General features: G+C 34.1%; 2 protein-coding genes across 3 annotated transcripts; both read left to right on the forward strand.

Moving 5' to 3' along the window:
• Window positions 1-1360: 1360 nt before the first annotated feature.
• Window positions 1361-4083, forward strand: Acat1 (Acetyl-CoA acetyltransferase 1). Of its 2 annotated transcripts, XM_085202383.1 has the most exons (4): window positions 1361-1554; window positions 1846-2034; window positions 2347-3365; window positions 3758-4083. In XM_085202383.1, exons 1-4 carry the CDS (start codon window positions 1501-1503, stop codon window positions 4032-4034), a joined length of 1539 nt encoding a protein of 512 aa, XP_085058509.1. In that variant the 5' UTR covers window positions 1361-1500; the 3' UTR covers window positions 4035-4083. The 2 variants fall into 2 exon arrangements, with proteins under 2 accessions (XP_085058509.1, XP_085058511.1); XM_085202385.1 differs by lacking the exon at window positions 3758-4083 and having other exon boundaries at window positions 2347-3708.
• A 1723-nt stretch (window positions 4084-5806) lies between these two features.
• LOC146529396 (exportin-4-like) lies at window positions 5807-21519 on the forward strand. The gene is made up of 15 exons (XM_085202386.1): window positions 5807-6140; window positions 6245-6523; window positions 6695-7522; window positions 7778-7944; window positions 8620-8766; window positions 9190-9293; window positions 9968-10124; window positions 11098-11257; window positions 11601-11761; window positions 15944-16074; window positions 16352-16503; window positions 16877-17046; window positions 17338-17437; window positions 18219-18425; window positions 18997-21519. The coding sequence occupies exons 1-15, from the start codon at window positions 6084-6086 to the stop codon at window positions 19468-19470; spliced, it is 3294 nt and encodes a 1097-aa protein (XP_085058512.1). The 5' UTR covers window positions 5807-6083; the 3' UTR covers window positions 19471-21519.
• The last annotated feature ends 92 nt before the right edge of the window (window positions 21520-21611 follow it).

The raw sequence follows: 21611 nt of genomic DNA on the forward strand, positions 1-21611 counted from the left end.
TGACGTTTAGATGACAATTGACACATGGTTGGACATTAGAATTTGACATTACGTAAATATGAGTAGTGAAAATTGATACCATAATTTAAAAAATATTTTATAACAAAAAACACAAAATTATTTGAATTCTAAATCATGTTTTAAATTTTTTTAATAATAGATGTTCTAGGTTTATTTGTTTAGGTATCAAAAATCTAAAAAAATAAAATTTAGCACAGCTCTAAAAATACCTACGTCAGGATATATATGCTTCAAACTGTATAAATATTTTATAATATTAGTAACTTACCTAAATAATATAGTGTTTTTTTAAATAACACAGTACTTACAAATAGAATGAGAAAACATTTTTTAAGAAATTTGACTGCAACAATATTTCTTTTTTCCGATTGGATTCTTTTAATTTCTTTAATAAATTTTGGATAGAACGGAATTTATATTTTGAATTTATAAACTTACGTATATACCATTGAATATTTGGGATATAATTTCTTAATCAATAATTGCTATAATTACTTCTTTTCTTACTAGTTGTTACCTTTCATATGATTCTTTCAATCGTTACAATGTAAATTGTAATGTAACGAAATATAATTGTGATACCTAATCTTGTATATAGTATAAGAAAAATATTTGACATATTAATTTAAAGGATGTGGTATTTAATCATTTTTACTGTGAGAAATGCACATCCTCTTCCTATATACATATCAACGATAAAACATTTCAAGTTCTATATCAATATTTTATGCCGTATATAGCAATGTTGCTACAAATATTACATTGTGTACCGCTATGCGTACTTGACTGCTTGCAGTTTTGTTTTCGTTGACCCTCCAACACTTTTTCATTACTGGCAGCAACGTGAATTTCTATATCAATCTTATATTAGACTATTATAAGATATCCTCCCATAATGTTCCCGTATGTGATAACAGCAGCTTTCTACGCTGAGTAGTTTCAGCTCTACGTTGTCTATCAGTCGCTGAGTATTAGATATTTATATACTGACTAATGATCGAAAGTGCAATAAGCATTCAAAATGAATCACTAAAAGTCGTCGTGGCGCAGAGGCAAAAATCAATTTGATTTCATAGCAAGGCAAAGCGCAGTGTTGAGTTTATTCTTAACTTGCAATGCATTCACATATACACATATTATTACTTTTTATTAAATTAGTTTGAAAAATCTTTCATTTGATTCAAATATATATGTTACGTAAATTACAAACAAGAAATGTTTATTGAATGTATGTTGAATATGAACACACCTTTAGGCTCAACTTATAAAGTTGGGATAGGGTCAAAGATTATTTTATAAAATTAAATACGTAAGAGTCAACTTTGTGTTAGTGAGAAAAGATTCATTTTAAAATGACATATTTATAGATAAGTTTGAATAAATATTTTTTTAATTTGCTGATATCTTGTTCTGTATCTTAAATCTTTTCACTTTTGTATTGCGAGTTTTAGTATATCAGCCGTGTGAATAGAATAAATCATGATATTTATAAGAAGTAAAATGATTAGCATAAAAATGCACTCCGTTAGTAAGGTTTGTATTGGTTACCTATTGATTACAATGATATGATACGTGTTTCAAAGTTAGGCAGCTATTCTATTGTGGTTGTAAAATTATCCATAAGTTTTATATTTCGTTTTTATGGTGTCAGTACTCAGTCCGATCAGTCGCCTTCGAGCTGTCGTTGAGTTGTGTCTGGCCAAAAGAGTAACTTAGGGATTTTTACACGCGAAGCAACAAAAAACGACACGAAATATACGTAAATAATTTTGAGCTCTAAATAATTAAAGTCGTGACTGTTAATTATATTTTTTATAACCCTAGATATTTCAAGCCATGGCATCATACTCTACTAAGGTTTCTTTGAATGAAGTAGTCATTGTATCAGCAGTAAGAACACCAATTGGATCTTTTAGGGGAAGTCTAGCAAGCTTATCAGCAACAGAGTTAGGCGGAGTCGCAGTAAAAGCAGCAGTTGAAAGAGCCGGCATTCCAAAGGAAGAAATTAAAGAGGTTAATTTAACTTTGCCTACTTTCTACTTTACAGTTATGTGTACGATTCATTTTCGCATATTTTAAGACTTAAGTGTTGTAGACGAAAATATGATTACTCTTCTTAAATGTATTCTAAAATATCTTGTTATCAGTGTCATCATTGATAAGATTTACTTGCCAAAACTTTTAACACTAATATATGATTAAACTTTAAATAATATTTCATAATGTTCTTTTTCATTTTGAATAATAAAAACTATAATTAATCCTCTTACTGTATTTTTTACTTCAAATGTTTTTTTTATTACTTATCTAACAATATTATTTCAGGTATATATGGGAAATGTATGTTCAGGATTTCTTGGACAAGCTCCTGCAAGGCAGTCTGTAATTTTTGCTGGTCTCCCAAAGAGCACAATATGCACTACAATCAACAAAGTCTGTGCATCAGGAATGAAATCTGTGATTTTAGCTGCACAAGGACTTCAAACTGGCACACATGATGTAATTCTTGCAGGTGGAATGGAATCTATGTCAAATGTACCTTTCTATTTAAAGAGAGGTGAAACATCCTATGGTGGTATGCAATTAGTTGATGGTATTGTTTTTGATGGATTGACAGACGTTTATAACAAATTTCATATGGGAAATTGTGCGGAGAATACAGCAAAGAAATTAGAAATATCTAGGCAGCAGCAAGACGATTATGCTGTATCTAGCTACAAAAGGAGTGCTGCAGCCTATGAAGCGAAAGCCTTTGCTGATGAATTAGTACCAGTGTCAGTACCACAAAAACGTGGTGCTCCCCCAGTTATATTTGCTGAGGATGAAGAATATAAGAGAGTTAACTTTGAAAAGTTTGACAAATTAGCAACAGTATTCCAAAAAGAAAATGGCACTGTGACTGCAGGAAATGCATCAACTCTAAATGATGGTGCCGCAGCATTGGTTTTGATGACAGCTGAAGCTGCTCAAAGATTAAATGTTAAGCCTTTAGCTCGCGTTGTGGGCTATGCTGATGGGGAATGTGACCCCATTGACTTCCCCATAGCACCTGCTGTAGCCATACCTAAGTTATTAGAAAAGACTGGAGTCAAAAAAGATGATGTAGCTTTATGGGAAATAAATGAAGCATTCAGTGTTGTAGCTGTTGCAAACCAAAAAATTTTAGATTTAGATCCCAAAAAGATAAATGTACATGGAGGTGCAGTAAGTCTTGGCCATCCTATTGGAATGTCAGGAGCTCGACTTGTGGTACATTTATGTCATGCATTAAAACAAGGAGAAAAGGGTGTTGCATCCATTTGTAATGGTGGTGGTGGTGCTTCATCAATTATGATTGAAAAATTGTAAGTTACTAACTAGTATGGACATGGTACTCTATGAAAGTTTATATTTTTATCAAGAAAATTATTTCTATGACACTGAATACTGGTAATATGTAACTTATTAAAATGTTTTATAGGAGAATGACAATTAAAAAGAGTGTCATAGATAATTTTTCTTGCTATATGCTTAAAGTTTTTCCATATGTGCCTTATTATTATGTTGCGACAAGTGAAAATGGTGACTTGTATATTAAATAAAAAAGTTATATGTGTAGCTTATTAATATATTTTATATTTAGATATATATTCTAAGAATATATACATTATACTGTTCTTTTTAGTGTAATAAAGTATATTTTGTTAAGTTTGTGTTATTTATTAAACATTTTCCTAGCTCTTTGCTCATTTTTCAGGGCTGATGGTGTTGAAGGCCCTCCTCTGATAACCTTCTACACAAAAGACCCTTGTCCTTTATGTGATATAGTAATGGAGGAGTTAGAAATGTACAAAGACAAATTAAGAATTGAAAAAATAGATATAACTAAAAAGGAAAATCTGAGATGGCTCAGACTATATAGACTAGACATCCCAGTATTATTTTTAAATGGCAAATTCTTATGTATGCATAAATTAAACCATGATATATTAAGAAAAAGGTTACAAGACATAGAAGACGAAAAGCAAACATGAAATTTTATTGAAATGTAAATAAATTGCTAATATAGACAGTTTATAAAAATTATATGCATTTTTAAATTACTAGCTCTAAGGTACTTTTAAAATTATTATTTTTGAATTCGAATAAAAAAAGCAACAAAAACAAATTGAATACGTTAGTATGAAGTACTAAAAAATATATGAAAAAAAATCCTACATTGTAAAATACATAAATGATAAATGAGCATTTAAATATATGAATGTTTTTTTTTATTATTTAGTAATAATAGCTTCTATGAATAGTAAATTTTATAGTTGTAATGTTTGTTATGATAAGCATGAGGTGGCTAGTTGCTTTTCCAAATTTTTGGATCCCTTGAATAGATTTTTTTACTTTTACTTAGATAGTAGATACCTACGGATCTGAAAGATGACACGTGATGATAATTGATAATTTATTTATTTTTCATAACGTGTTCATAGAAATACATTATACCTTTCTGGATTAATGATTAATTAATGGTCTTTATGAAATTATAAAATATAAGTGGCAGATAATAAAACGGTTACGGTTTCTTTGCTATTAAGTATTTGTGTCCATTTTATTGTGAGATTGCGCTAAAAAGTTGACTACATATAAGGAAGTGTTTAAAAAAGCATTAATAACTTTTTAATTACAAAAAATCTTATCTAGCAACGTGTAGTGTAGTTAACGTATGGTATAGCCAATATAATTTGAATATATTTCACACTGAGTAGCTTTGCCATCTATGTTATATAACTTTTTATATTTATGAATTAATTGAAATAAAATTAAACAGTAAATATTAAGGAACGCTTACGAACTCAAAATACGATTGCACATTGGAATGATCTTTCGATCGAGGTCGATTCGATTCCAGATATTAAATATATCATCACTATATATTTTATACCTGAGCTTATTTTTGTTGAGCTAGATAGTAAACACGACAGATTGTGGGTTCGATTCCCAATTGAGGAAATGTATGATTTAATATTTTCTCTTTCTCAATCAGGAAATTATCATTCAATGTGTAATGCACATTACGAGGCGCCTCCAAAATTCGGCAGTGGGGAACGGAAGTGTCTTACGCTAGATTTTTAGGTTCCTTCTACTCGGCTACTCGGCTCGGCTATTCCTACTATACCTTTTAAGTGCTACTTTCACATACTACTTAAGTAAGTACGTTACTAATTTCATTTAGCTAAATGTTTAGGTTAAAATACACTATTACACGTGCCGGGGCCGGGATGTATAAAATGTGGCGCTAAATGTATCTACCCAACACGCCATTTCTAAGTAGAACAATTAAAATACAAAATCACACATCATAATTACTATTCTGGTATAATGCTTATGTTAGGTATTAATAAGGTAATCATTTCCGTTAGAAATAAAATTTTCGTTTGTATTTTTTATATTACTCTCTTAAAAAACTAAGACCCGTATTTATAAATCGCTCTCAAGTCTAAGATCGATCTTGAGATGCCTTTTTTATTAATATACATAATTTTTGAATGAAAACAGCATCTCAGAGTTGAGAGCGGTTATAAATATGATCCTAAAGACATTAAAATATATTTTTGCAATAATAGTAAAATTGTAACCTGCGTGTTTGCGCAACCTTATAGTTGCGAATTAGCTATGTATAATACAGAACTGTTCAAAGTCTACTTAGCGAAGTATGAAATTGTCAGATAAATGTAAATTTGATAAAAAACCATCATTATTATTATAACGGAAACACAATTGATAAAAATCTCAGTAGCTATCTTTATCTCAATATCATTGTTGTGATAGATCTAATTTTGACATTTTCTTGTTTTGTTTAGTCTGTACTTAGGTATGAGGTATCACATTCGTATTACAATCTTGGGCCAAAATTTAGAAGTCCGCAATTTTCCTCATGATAGAAGATATTTCAAAATATTGAAAACTTTATCAAAATATGAAGAAAGGCAAATTTTGCAACCTATATATTATCTTGGTATGACTTGAAATATACACGAGAACCTAAAGTTTACATTTTTTTCTTGTTACTATTGTGTTTTCGGGTAAACATGGATAATTCTGCTACTGCTATACAAACTTTGGAAGCTGCCGCTCAAATTTTAATGGTAAGTATTATATATAATTGTTAATTCTTGTCTAATGTGTCTGTTATTAATTAATTATTTGATGTGTTGTGTATATTAATAATAAATAAGTTCAATATTTTTAGGCACCGCCAAATATTGTGTCTTCTGAACAACGACATCAAGCAGAAAGCGTATTTCTTGAATTTAGAAGCACTAAGAATCCATATCAGTTGTGCAGAGAAATACTTGAAAAATCTGGCACAGATTATGTGCTTTTTGAAGCTGCTGGACTAATAAAAACAGCTCTTATTAGAGAATGGAATTTACTGTCAGAGAATGATATTAATTCTCTTCGTGAATATTTACTTAATTATCTTTTAAGAAAAGATTCTCCACCTTTCCTAAAAGAAAAATTACTGCAGGTAAATACAACTTATTCAATTACATATCTATAACAGCAATAAAATATACATTACTATATATAGCTCAAACCATTAACCATATCAAGTTGTATTTTTATAGATTTTGCCATATAATTTACAATTTATAATATTGAGAATGTTATAATTCTAACCTCCATTAAAAATTTACAGACAATTGCAGTAATTATTAAAAGAGGCAGCATTAATGATGGAGGACGAGAAAGAAAAGCATTGTTAGATGAATTAGAAAAAATTATCCTCAGCTCACCAATAAGCCAACAAAAATTGGCATGCTCACTTATTTTATCTATTATGCAAGAATATGCCATAACTGTAAAGTCTGCTGATGTAGGATTAATATGGGAAGTACACTTTAGATTAAAAAAAACTTTTGAGGCATTAGATTTAAAAAGAATTTTTAGATTTACTGTTGGTGTATTAGAGCAAATTGTTCGTTCAGGACACCAACCTGAGGGAGAACAAGCTTTATTAACAAAACAGTTATTGACAATAGTTGAAACAGTTTTATGTTGGAACCATGTATCTCCAATGCTATCTAAACGATTAATTGGTGCATTTGAAGCTATTTATGAAAGTGATGCAGCACCAGCATTACGCTTGAGCTTGAATTGGAAGGATACCATTATGAATCCAGAATTAATAAGGTTATTCTTTGAAATACATTTGTATGTGAGGAGTAATCCAGATCTGCTAAATTCTTCGCTTACTTGTTTAGTTCAATTGGCTAGTCTAAGTGGAGTGGTTGTATCTGCAAGTAATTCTAAACAACAATACTTAGAAAGTTATGTGAGCAGCTTTGTGAGAATACTTGCATTTATACAGCCTTCAGAAAGGGAAATGCTTGGTATATCACAAATATACAGAAGATTGATTCAGTTTTTCACACCTACTATGATAGCATCCACTCCCCCTGCATTTTTGCAATATCTTACAACTTATACCTGCCACTGTATTAGAGGTTCAGTAGTTGAAGAAGATGTAAGTATCATTTATATTAAAATGTATTTGTATTTGTGTTTATAATCTCTTTGGTGTGTGCAGTGTTGACTTCTACCATGCAATATGTGGTGTCTCAAACAGAATGTCTAAGAAATTAAGATACAGTGAAAAATAATATTATAGTTACCATTAAATTGTAAAATACAATTGTTTATAATAATCTATAATTTTATAGTTTATATTACATAGTTTTGTAATTAAGAAAAAGTAATATTCTTATTATTTATTCCATAGGTAAATGATGACACAGTATGGCGTGAATCATTGACCAAATTTCTGCACACATGGAGTTCCATAATGTATGATCCAGATGGTTTCTCAAGTGAAACTCTTAAGAATTCTTGTATAGAAATATTTAATACATACCTACAATGTAGATTAGCTCCACCAGATGGGACAAGGTATGAAAATTACTTATTTGTTTATTTAACTAAAAGGCTATTTAGTAAGGCCCTTGTGACTCAGTTGCACAGTGTCAGGCTGTAAGTGCACTGGTTGTCGGTTCCATTCCCACTCGTCATACTCTTTCCTTGTTATGGTATCCAGACAAAGCATGGTGTTTACAGGCCTGCAACACACCCGTAGCTCCTCTGGTGTTATACAAGGTCGTGGGTGGCGGTGATCACTTACCATCAGGTGACATACACTCATTTGCCTTGTCTTTTCCCATAAAAAAAAATGTTGAGTTCTGCCACTCAACATTACTAAAAACAACACTAACAACAACTTAAAAATTAGGTGGAAAGTGTCTCAACCCTAGATTCCCACTACCTACCAAAGTAAAGCCAAAAAAATTATTTAGCTTTGCGAAATCATTAAAATGTATAAAAATCCATCTTTATTTTATCATATATTAGAGAGTATACATAGATTTTGGAATAGATTTTAAAGTTTTTGTTTCTTCTGAGTATTTGCCTTATAACCTATGAGAAGGTTTACGCGGTGTTCCGCAAAATGTGTCAAAATTGGGCGGAAACTTGAAAATAGAGTTTAGTAGATTCTTTTTCCTACTTTTTGAAGGCGGGGCCGCTTAAAGCAAAAAAAAATGTAAAAATGTTATTCCATACTTATTTTAGAGGTACAGAAGACATTAAAGATGACATTGAGGCAGATGAACGTGAACTGCATAGCAATAACTTATTAACTATCGGTGCTATAGCTAGAAAGGCGCCTGCACATTGCAGCCATATTCTGTATACATTACTTATGGATAGAAGTAAAAGGTGAATATTATGCATATTATTATGCTATAAATAGTTCCTGCCCTCAAACTTTTTTTGCGGGGGCCTTATGGTGTTTAAGGTATAATTCGATTTTTCCCGTCGTCGTAGGAATAGGAACTTTTTATTGCCCCACTATACAATCCAATAGACCTAACTGCCTAATTTCATCTATATACTTTTGATTGTACATAGTTTCGGCAGTCGGTTACGAAAGTGTTCTATGTAAATAAACATAGATAATATTTTATTTTATATGTACAAACTTTCGGTGTTCTATATGTGCAGCTATATTATAACCAAGTTGTGTGCCTTATATGTGGAGTTAATCCTCTGAGATTCTTTAGACCCTGAGATCCTTAAGAAAGATGAAACATCACAATATATATTTTAAATGATAAATTCTGTTCATTAATATTATTTTAGGCTAGAAAATCAATTACAAGTTATGCATATGAATAAAATAGTGAATGCAGGAGATCAACTTATTACTTTATTTGAAGATCTACACTGGATTTTAATGATAACTGGTATGTATTAAATGTAATTTCTTCTTTCTCTTAAATTAAATGATTATTAAAAGTATATCGGGCTTATAGTTTTATTTTTATTGTAATAATGTCATAAACATAATTTAAAAAGCAAACATTTTTAAAAGTTTTTATTTTCATTAAATACAAACAAAGGAAAGAAAAAGTAAAGAACAAAAACGACAACAAAATGTCCTTCGTATTCATACGTCATTCAAGTTTAATACTGAAATCCGTACTAATATTTAATATTTTTACTTTCAAAACATTATACGTACTATTATAGTTCTTATTAAATGGTATTAGAGTATATTTTAGAATGTAAAAAAAAATCCTCAATTTCGATTTACAGTCCTTGCATCAAAGGATTCCACAGGTAGAGTGTGTGAATTATCGTTAGATGTCACGCTAACGGCGCGTGATCAAAAGAGTAGATCTAAAAAAACGCGTAAAAAAGAACGACTATTTGATATAAATAATTAACAGATGAATATGGTTTTAAAAAAATATTAGTTCTTTTTATCAACTATATAATTAAACGAACAACCCTAGTTTCTAGTATTATTATATTGATATTCAAGTTTAAAATTGGAAAAAATCCTTCCAAAAACTTATACCTAAAACTACAACCGCGTAGTTTCTGAATTAAAACTTATTATTTAAGTTATTTGCAGGCCATTTTTTAGCTTCAGACTGTATAGAAGGTGAAACTGTTAAAATACCAACTGAACTAGTGGAGTACAGCGTAGCCCAGAATGCGGATGTCGATGCGTCATTAAGATATTTAGTTGGAGAGAGCACTAGTACAGAAAATGTTGATGATATATTGAAGTGAGTTTGATTTATTTTTTATGTTTTCATATTATGTTGAAATTGGTAAAATAGTGACCATCACATTGATACTATTATTACACATAATCGACGATGTATTGTACTTTTCATTAGATTGAAAATTATCTTTATTTAGAAAATATAACATACAAATTGTTTGCACTGAGACCTCTCAGTAAGTAGTCAGAAGACACTCGTGTTGAGGATATCTCGCAGCTCCCAAATCGAACACCAACTGAAGTTACTTAGGTACCTTCGGTATCTTTGTTATCGTAATGTGTCTTTTTAATATTATTTTGTATAGCTCGTTGAAAACAATCATTTATTTATAACATAAGTAGGTAATGACGCCATTGTATAATTTTGGTTTTTATATGGTTTTCTATTCTTTGCGTTAGCTGACTTATCACGCGATCTAAGTCACGATTTTGTATGTAGCTGAACTTTGACCTCGAATTTAAATAGTATTTCATTTTGTTAAAATACAACCATAAACGACGGTACAAATATGTTTTAAATATATAGATAAATAATTTTTATACTACTAGTATAAGAATTATTTTCGAATTATTCATATTTTATAATACTCTTATTACTTGTTTAGATACAAACTTGACTCCCTTATAAAAGGTTGGACCGATTTGGCTGAAATTTTGTATGAAAGTCTTAGTAGATGATATAAATATTACAGTTAAATAAGCCAGTTGGCACTGCAATATGTACTGTAATCCATGAACTAAACTAGGTAGGCCATCTAAACGTTACGAAATGAGAAAATAGCAAAAATTTTTTGATTGGTTCAATATTGATTGTCAGAAATATGTACTCGTATATAGTAAAATTGTTGACTCTATAAGATATAGCACATATGCGAAAAAAAATAGTGCAATGATAATTTTAAAAGAGCAGGACGATATCTGCACGGTCGACTTAAAAGAAGATTGCATTTATTATAAACATTTTTATCATATAGGTTGGTAGCTGAAATTCTACGTATTAGTTCCTGGGAATGTGCAGCATTGGAAGCGGGACTCGCTTCAGTGTTCAGTCCGGAACTGTCGGCCACGTTGTCGTGGTTGTTGAAAATATGGGCCAATGCGTATTTGGTTATACAACCTTCGGAATGCTCTAAGGTAGTTATTATTTTTATCTTAAACAGATAGGGTTGTCGATCAATTTGTTAGTACCTGTATTATAGTGTGTATCTTCGCTTATGCGTTTGTTTATCATGTATAAACGCGTATACATATATGCATGTATAAATATAACCGTTGATTGTAGATCCTGTCGTGGGCGATGGAATGGAAGGAGCTGGATGGATAGTCCACCTCAAAATAATAAGAAAAAAGAAATAAATCAAGTCTTTGCACAAAATTATATCTTAAACATGTATTAAAAATGAAAAATATTTCAGAACACTCTTTTACTAAATAACATTTGTATATTGCAAATCCCGGCTGGGCCACTCGTGCGCAGGTGGTGGAGGCGGCGTTCGGCGCGGGCTCTCGCGGCGCGTGGGGCGTGGTGTCGCTGGCGGCGCGGCGCGCGGCGGCGGCACTGCGCCACCTGCCCGCGCAGCCGCCCGCAGCCCGCCACGCGCTGCTGCTGCTCGCCAACCTGGCCTACCCGCGCAACAAGTACGATACGCGACCCTTTGTACAGATTTCATTTTACCATTTTTACTTATTTTTTTATTTCTTTCTTTCCGACTGAACGATGCATTAAACGTCAGAAAGCTTTACTTTAGAGCGGCCATCACTCGATGTTTCCTTTAGCTACGCGCTGTATCGCACACATCGCAAGGTAAGCAGAGGGAACTTAGTCTACAGAAACTCAGGTCTCATTATGACACTTCTGTTCCCCACTTTTCGCCGAATTCTAAAAGCATTGCGTGTTGAGTGGCGAATACTTTTATTTCATTTTATCGTTTCTTTTGTATGTACCTTTATTTTCTGTGCTCTGATGCGCTCAGAAAATGAATAGTACTGTTATAAACTTCCTTGTTACTAATTAACATATCCATAGGAAAATATTTGCTAATGGAGAATAATCACAATATTTAAATTCTAGGTCATCGTATTGTCTTTTAAAAACAAAAAATACGTGTGAAAGAATTATTTTGATACGTCTATTAGTTTTTGAGATATTGTCCTTTAAAGTAAGCGCGCGACGCGAGATTCCGTCGGGCCGTAACCGACTCGCGTGACGTCACAGGTCTTGCAAAACTCGCTCGCTCAGTTCGTCTTCGTTCACTCGCAGTTCGCGCTCTTCTTTAGCTGGCGTTCCACCACAAACTTAGTTTCGTTTAATAAATAATATATATATTTTTTTTTTATGGAAAAAGGACAAGGCAAACGAGCGTTCGGGTCACCTGATGATGATCACCGCCGCCCACGACCCCGTGCAGCACCAGAGGAGCTACAGGTGCGTTGCCGGCCTTTGAGGTGGAGATAGACGCGCTTTTTGAAGGTACCCATATCGTACCGACCTGGAAACACTGCCGCGGGTAGGCTATTCCACAGTTCGGTGGCGCGTGGAAGGAAATTTCTACGAAACCGCACAGTAGTGGAGTGCCACGCATCCAGATGGTGTGGATGATATTTAAGTTTGTGACGTGCTGTGCGGTTAGAAAATTCGGCGGCAGGTAACAGGTCAAACAGTTCTTCAGAACACTCACCATGATAAATGCGATAGAGAACGCACAGCGAGGAGACGTCTCTACGCAGAGCCAAAGTGTCAAGCCTTTCACAGCTTACTGGGTCCTTAATGATTCGGACAGCTCTACGTTGTATGCGATCAAATGGGTCAAGCTAATACTGGGGTGCACCAGCCCAGAGATGAGAATAGTACTCCATGTGTGGCCGAACCTGGGCCCTATATAGAGCCAATCGGTGCTTTGGCGTGAAGTACCGTCTCGCTCTATTGATGACCCCCAGTTTTTTCGAGGCCAACTTGGCCTTGCTTTCCAGATGATCGCGATACTGGCAGTCACTCGAAACATTAAGGCCCAATATGCTGATACTCGGCGCGGCTGAAAGGGGAGTGTTCTGAAAGAATGGCGATACGATAAATGGGGTTTTTTTAGTAGTTAACGCGCAAACCTGTGTCTTCAGGGGGTTAAATTGGACCAGGTTCTTTTCACCCCATGAAGAGACATTCTCGAGGGATGCCTCAACAGAAGACACAAGTTTATTTCGGCACTATTCAGCGTTTTCCCGAGAAAGACTTGCGCGGCCGGAGTAAACAGCGTCCACCGTGCTGTCATCTGCATAGCAATGAATGCTAGAATCCTCCAGCATGTCATTGATATGCAGAAGAAACAGCGTGGGGGACAGCACGCAGCCTTGGGGAACGCCAGCGTTCACGGGCATATGTTTGGAGCAAAAACCGTCGACAGCGACCTTAATGCTGCGCCCAGTGAGAAAGCTGGCGATCCACCTGCATAAGTTCTCAGGAAGCCCATAGAATGGAAGTTTAGCAAGGAGCGCCCCATGCCACACTCGATCAAAGGCCTTCGCCATGTCCAAACTAACTGCCAGGCCCTCTCCTTTGCTTTCAATAGCCGCAGCCCAACGGTGGGTAAGGTAAACCAGAAGATCACCGGTTGAGCGACCATGGCGGAAGCCATATTGACGGTCATTAATCAATCGGTGATCCTCTAGATAAACCAAGAGCTGGCTATTGATGATGCTCTCCATGACTTTTGAGAGTAGGGAGGTGATGGCAATAGGCCAATATAGATATATTTTTAAAATCTTTTTTTTTTCACAAACATAATGTAATAGCGAGCATTGTATTTTAAGATATTGAAGTTTTGATAGTACTTTGTCAAAAAAACAGTTCTATCTTGCTCGGTTTCATGGCGTGTTGTACCAAAATCTTTAGCTTTGATTATTTTTATTATAGTATCGATACTAGAAAGCTTGAATTTTTTCCGACAACACTTGGCTTGGCTTGAGCGTTACCACAAACTTAATCAGTACTTTAATGGAGAGACTACTCAGAACTTTGATGGAGGCGTACAGGAAAAAAAATAAAAGCTCTGCATTAGATTTGCGGCCTTTTTAGATTTGCAGAAGGCATTAAACTGTGTGTCTCGTCAATGTATTTAGAGGGTATTGCGATCCAAAGGGATCCGAGGGATCCGATCCAAAGGAATGAGATTATTAGGTATATGTACCACGATTCCGCTTTGCGATTCGCGATGGTTAGGACTGCTGTTGGCGTCACCAAACCCTTTAGATCACAGTAGAGGGTTCACCAATGCTCGGCTCTTAGTTTGTTCTTATTTATTGTAGTGCTGGATACTGTCACGGTTCACATCCAGGACCAGCCTCAATGGCTGATGATGTATGCCGATGACATTGCACGCATTGAAGAGAACCAACTGATGCTGGAGCGTAAAGTGCACCTCTGAAAGGGTGCGCTTGAGAACGGCAGTCTTAAACAAAATGTGTCGGAGTCCGAATACAAAGCCTGTGGGAGCCCGGACTCGAGCACTGTCCTTTAGGTCCTGAGCCAGGCGTTAAGTTGGAAAAGTTTCAAGTACCTTGGATCCGTTATGCGCTACCTGGGCCAAATGGTGGGAGGTTACTGGTGTGGTCTGCGACCGCAGAATACCACCCAAGCTCAAGGGGCTGATATATAAAAGCATCATCTGACTGGTTCTTTTATACGGCAACGAATGTTGGCCAGCACTATCTCGGCATGCTGAGGATCTTCACGTCACGGAAATGAAGATGCTGAGGTGAATGGGTGGCGTAACGCGGTCTGACGCATACGTTACATATTCATTCGAGGTAGTCTTGGGGTCCATGACGTAGCGGATAAGCTCCAAGAGTGTGGCCTAAGATGGTATGGCCACACTCTTGACTTGAAAATAACATAAGATATTATTATCTATCCCTACCCCAAATCGACATAATATTACTAGTTAGACAATACAACTTATCTTCGCATTTTTACTCGTTGCATTTCTGCGGCGATGAAATCACTATTATTCGATAAATAATCGGCAACCATAAATCCATCTATTACAGGTAGGTTATCCGATTTCCCTTTTTCGAATCCCTCATCCATTTTAATTAATTGAATTAACACTTTAGCACAGGTAAGTATCAAACAAACAAAGTACTGCGCGAGATCTCCTAACTATCACCGGCGACTAGCAAGTTGCAAGACCTGTGACGTCACCGCCGGCCGCGGGACTGTTAGCGGCATTTAAAATTTTTGCAAACTTCAAATGCCTGTAAAATCATAACTACTTGGTTATTTTTAATGAAACAAAAACTAGTGTATTAGTATACGTAAAAACATTACTGTAACGAACTTTGAAGCATTATTTCATACCTGTTACCATTCCTCATTCTATGTACTCATAAATTTTCTCGACAATTTTTTGTTATTATTATTTATTGCAATTCTGTAAAACACTAAGTCGTTACTAAATAGTATTGATAAGAAATATTTCTTTTAACATTTAATCTTATTTATTTATACTATTAGGAACATAAAAAGACTAACATAGCGGGCATCAATCCCGCGACTCTTGTTCGCGTAGCGTTCTAGTCAATTAATCTATAAATACTTATCGAGCTTAATCGTAATTCTTAAATGTCATATTTATTGACACTTTGATTGACATTAAATTTGGACTTAGAAAGAATCAAGGAAAATAACTGTTTATTTGAATCTCAACCCATAAAGCAATGCACACATTCATGTCATTCGCTTCATTGCCTCTTCATTCCTCTTATCAATTTTTCAAGTATTTTTACATAAATATTCATATTCATAATATAATTTAATATATTTCACAGAGAGTGTCCTCTAGCCAAATGTGAGGAGTTTTTAGCTTTAGTCGCATGGGAGGCCGCCGGTAGCAACCTACCTGGGGACTTACGAAGAGAGCTACATCGAGTGTTCGCTATTGCTGCTACTTATGCTGAAGGTTAATATTTTCATATCTATATTAATAATTCTAATTCGGGATAATCTTCATTCGGGATAATCTCTCATAAAAATTGGTTCAACTATTACTTATTTTCATTAAACCGGGTGAAGCCGCCAGTAAAAGTTAGTACATATTTCATATTTTACGATCTAGGTATTAATACTATACATGAATATTTATATGAAAATTTTCATTTAAAAAAAGAATTAAAATATTTATTATTGTTATTTATATTATTCAGTTAATTTATATGGATGTTGTAATTTTCTTGTAGGTGAAGAAAGAAACCGTCTTCTCAGTAGTACAGTGGCGTTACAAGAGAAGTTAATGAATATTATCAACACTGAAGCGGATACAGAACCCATTCGAAACATGCTCGCTGACACGCTCGACTGTTTCATTGGTGTGACTGATGGTGTTCTTGAGGTTGGTAGAGTTGGTAGACATTCTCATTATGAATGTATATTCTATAGCAAATGTAGGAAATGCACCCTAATATAATATTAAATAATATATTTATACAAATCTAAAACAAAAATAAAGATGAGTTTGTTTCGTTAAACGTGATGACGGGATTTACTGGTTCGATTTGTAATTTTTATTTGAGAGATTTTAGATATGAATATTTTTATGTTGCGTATGAATGCCCTTTACAAGTATCGTCGTGGCGCAGTTGGTGAGTCTAACTGCGCAATGTCTTAAAAATTCTGCAGCACTTTGGCAGTCTACACTAGATTCCATTTGCCTAGTCTGTTATATGGGGCACAGGGTGAAGCTAAACAAATAAATATCTTAACAGGTGGGAACCCTCGACGAACAATTCGCAATGCTGCTCGGCGCCCTGGAGAAGGTGCCGGCACTGGTGTTCCGCTATCATAACTACCCCGGCGTGGTGCTGCCCGCGCTCATGCTCCTCGCGCGCAGTGCCAAGCGCATGCTGCACTCGGTGCGCCCGGACAATGTTACCAAGTCAGTGTTTGGTTGATTGGTTTATGTTTTTAATCTGTTGTTTAAGGTTTATTTATTACTATCATTTATTAGATCCCCATTTAAGAAAATGAAAATGTATATTTCCACTTCTTCGCTCCGGTGAAATGGCGGCGTTGTGTTCCGCCAATTAACACGATAATTATTATAAAAATCGCTAACAAAACATACATTCTTATATTGAATATAATACAATAGATATATTTATATACTTAATGAAAATAATTATATATATTTTTTAAGCTAAGTAATATTTGTTATTTTAATTTACAGATTTTTAGACATCTGTAACACTACATTTGAGGTTTATATGAGATGGAATTCTGGAAAAATTTCGAGTATACCACAAGATGCTGAAGAGGAGGCTTATGAAGTAAGTAGACAACTAAATATGTAACAATTAAAAATTCTTTTTCAGTTTTTCGCTGTATACTCCACACAGCAAGGTAGACAGAGGGAACCTAGTGTTAAGACACTACGTACTCCACATTCCGCCGAATTCTGGAAGCATTGCGTGTTGAATAACTGAACTCAATGCTGCACTTTGCCCTCAACACCAGAGCACAGAAATGAAAATTTTAATTTACTAAATCTTTCGTTTCTTCAAGTGAAGGGCATTCACCTACCACGGGTGCACCGATGGGGCACGTGCCTACTTCAATTTTTTAGTAGATTGCTTTCAGTTTCGGTGTCCGGCCCCTGCATACCTTCATCTCTAGTTTTTGCGCACCTGTTTGATTTTGTGTTTATGTGCATTTACTCTCACAAAAATGCCAATGCCAAAAATTGAAAAAACTATAACAAAGATAACTAACTATACGTCACTTCGACCCAAAATATTTATCACTGGAAATACTGACGAAAGTTGTGCACTTACCGAAGTTTTATGGTGTATTTTGCAAGCTCCGATAGTCGACTGACTTGGCAGCTTTGATATTTCAAATTTGATTACGTCGATTCGACGTAGCTTATCTATCTAGAGAGAAAAAATCGTGGTCGCTCTGGAGTTAGGCTGTTTGATTTTTTCTGCATCGTAAATTCGGGAAGAAAATAATAAAAAATCGTAATATACAATCAGCGCAACCACCTCCATCTAACTTCAATACGCCCACGATTCGTACATGTATATGACAGTCTTCTTTCGTAACTCGCAGGACATATGCGCGCTAATGGAGCTGATAAGCAGCATATCCCGCTGCGGCGGCGGGGGTGGGGGTGGAGGTGCAGCGGATGCGTGGCGCTATACGTGCGCGCGCGGTCTGCGTTTGCTGCTGCCGCTCGTGACGCCGCCGTTGCTGGCGCTGCCCACGCTGGCCGCGCGCGCTTACCGCATGCTGCGCGACATGGACCAGGCCAGCCAGGTACAACACTCCACCTACTGCATTCAGGGACTACCAAACTTTGTTTTAGCTTAGGCTTCCTACATTATGTTTTTTTTTGTAACGTAAATTATATTATACTGTTTGGTTATGCAGACTAGCATGCAGACTAGCTACCAGTGTGTGTAATAATATAATTGTGATGTGTTTGATGTACAGTAGGTAGCAACGTACGTATTCATTTGACAATTCAAAACGTGCACACATGATAAGTATATTTGAATAAAGAATACTTAAAATTAAAATTTAGAACAGTCTTTCGAGTTTGTGGTAGTTCCATGTTTGTTTAATTATTCAAGACATGCTTGCATTGACATACGACATACTCTATTTAAATAAAGAATATTTAGGATTTAGAACTGCCGTCCTAGCCAGTGCAGTGGTAGCTTTATATTTATTCGACGATTAGGTCGCTTGAAACTTCTAGAACAGAAAACTTTTAATAACTGGACTACTTTTTTTATTTTTGTTAACTTTGGACCAATAGTTGAGATTTGCGCGTTCAACCAACAATTTTTTTAATTTTTTGATGATAATATGTTTTTTTTTTCAGTTGACATACCTACCAATAGAAGATTTCAACATGGTGATAAACGCCTTGCGTGTAGGTTTAACCGCAGTATCTTGCGATGTATCAACATTGTGCTGCGAAACAATAGTAGGTATATCGGACACGTTGCGACAGCGCGGCGACGACAACGAATATACCACATCATTACTATCACTTGCGGAGCTACTACTAATGTTGATAATTAAAATGGAAATACCACCTGATTCCATACCAGCAGCCGGCGCCGCAATATACGCGTTAACTTGCGTCAAGCCCGCACTGTTAGCGGGACTGGCGAGGCAGCTCATAGAGGCGTTCGCGGTCAACGATCCCGCGAACATGCCGCGCTTGGAAGAAGCGTTCGGAATTCTAACCAATGGAGTGCTGTTCGATGGATTGAGAACGCATAAACTTAAATTTCAAGACAATTTTGACAAGTTCCTGGCCAGCGTTCACGGATTTTTGATAGTGAAATAAAAAAAGAACTGAGTTTTGAAAATCGAACTTATCGCTGTCATTTTGACGTTTGAAGTTTTTCCTATGACTAGTCATGGTTTATGAAGGCTTATTTATACTCTGACGAGATGACGACGATGGTGTTGATGTTTTTTCTTGTAAGAGATAAAGATGTCTTTTATGATTAATGGTACTTATAATAGCCCAATAAAAAATATTTTAAAGACATAATTATAAATGATTCGCACACATTACTACCAGAAATCTATGATGGGAAAACAATATTATTTATATAACAGGTCTTTATAGCACGGTGTCATTCTGAATAAATTTATTTATTAATAAACACTACTTAGCGTCCGATTGTAAACGCGACGGTTGTGGGTTCAAATTCCACTCGAGAAAATGAATTGTTATCATTTCCTCGCTCTGGACAAGACAAAGCGCGGCGTTAATCCGCGTTTTAATCTAACTAAGTTACGTCTGCTTACACTGCTAAATCTGGGATACAGTGTGAAGCTTAAAGAATACTACTTCTGTTGTCATAGCGAAACAAGATGTGTAAAGCTAAAAGACCGACCGAATGTCCTTCCTTAGGGCTGTGTTATAATAATAAAAATAGTTAATAAATAAATGTTACTTATAAAGTTATAATATCGACAGTGTGTAATGAAGAATATAATTTTATTTTACTATTCTGTTAGTATGGCCTAAATGAAAACAGGGTGCTTGAGACTTTATAACAGTGAGTGATATGGATATTCTCTTATTTTTTTTTAATAGAGGCTAATAAATAAAGGCTTCACTTATATTTGTAAGGACTGCAACTGATTTTATTTATAAGGAAAACAATACTCTATCTTAGTAATCCAACTAATAAAACTTTAATCTCTAAAATATCTGCTAACTGCAGCTATTTGAGGGGAAATACGTATTTTTCGTGTTTATTTTTTGTGCTTTTGAATAAAATTAGTAGGTATTGATAAAATAGATCTTTGTTAAAAATGTAAATATTTAATAATTTCAAAACTTTTATGGATATATATTAAAAATTATAAGATAGAGACAACGAAAAGAATTAAATATGAAAATGTACGGCGGTTGTGAGTTATAATACAGTGTTGAGATCGTAAAATTATACGTGATTAAGGAATACTATAGGCAAAGTACTTTTTGTACATACATTTAGCTAGAAAATATTTCTATTAACTTCATGCTTAATTTTTTTTGGGGTAAATATTATAAAATAAATAATTTATTAACAGCAATTTTAAGTCCGTCTTTATAATTAAAATGTTATCTTGAAATCTTTAGATTAAATAATGTAGAGCTTAAGCTTTTGACACATGTAAGAATATGTCGGTTTTAGATCATATTTTTATCACAAGTTAGCAATTGTTAGTTATGACAAATTTTTGCACTCATTATTTGTAACAAACATACAAAATTATAGTTTTAAGTAAACAACACATTTGCCAATGACTTTTTTTAGAATACTTTTGTTAGTCAAATGGCAAATAAATAATAATTATTCTTATATTTATAGGTAGATATCTTAGTAGAGGACAACTTCTATAAATGTTTCAATGTTTTTTTTACTCATTTCGGTGTACACCATAATTTGATTATTAATTATAGCTACAAAATAATATTGTCTTAAATAATACGTTATGCTCAAGTTTGGCAGTCTTAGCTATAATAATATAACTAATTTTGATTTTAAAATTACTTCCCTAAAACTTAGCATCTAGTATTTAGACACATTTAAAAAAAAATCTAAATATCTCGATTTTTATAATTGCCTTTAAAAACTTGCTATGCAAATGTCCATTTAATATATTATATGATGATTCTTTATATGTACGAGAAATACAGTCTCTTTTTCACTACAGAATTAAGAAGTATACAAAATGTAATTATTGTTTAAATAGATAGATATGTATTACACGTATATATTTTATACGAAACACTATGTGTTTAAAATACGTTTATTGCCTATGTATATTTCAATAATGTATTTAAATTTGTAACATTAAAAATTTAATAAAATGTACAAATTTTTTAAATCTATTATGAAGTTTTATTTATATCGATTTATGTTAATAAAAAAGTCAAATATTTTTTGTGACATTTTGATTCCTTTTTATTGTTTTGCTGTTTTT

This window comes from Heliconius melpomene, chromosome 18 (genome assembly GCF_056956725.1).
Source record: "Heliconius melpomene rosina isolate 202511_hmr_F chromosome 18, ASM5695672v1, whole genome shotgun sequence".
Lineage (NCBI taxonomy): Eukaryota > Metazoa > Arthropoda > Insecta > Lepidoptera > Nymphalidae > Heliconius > Heliconius melpomene.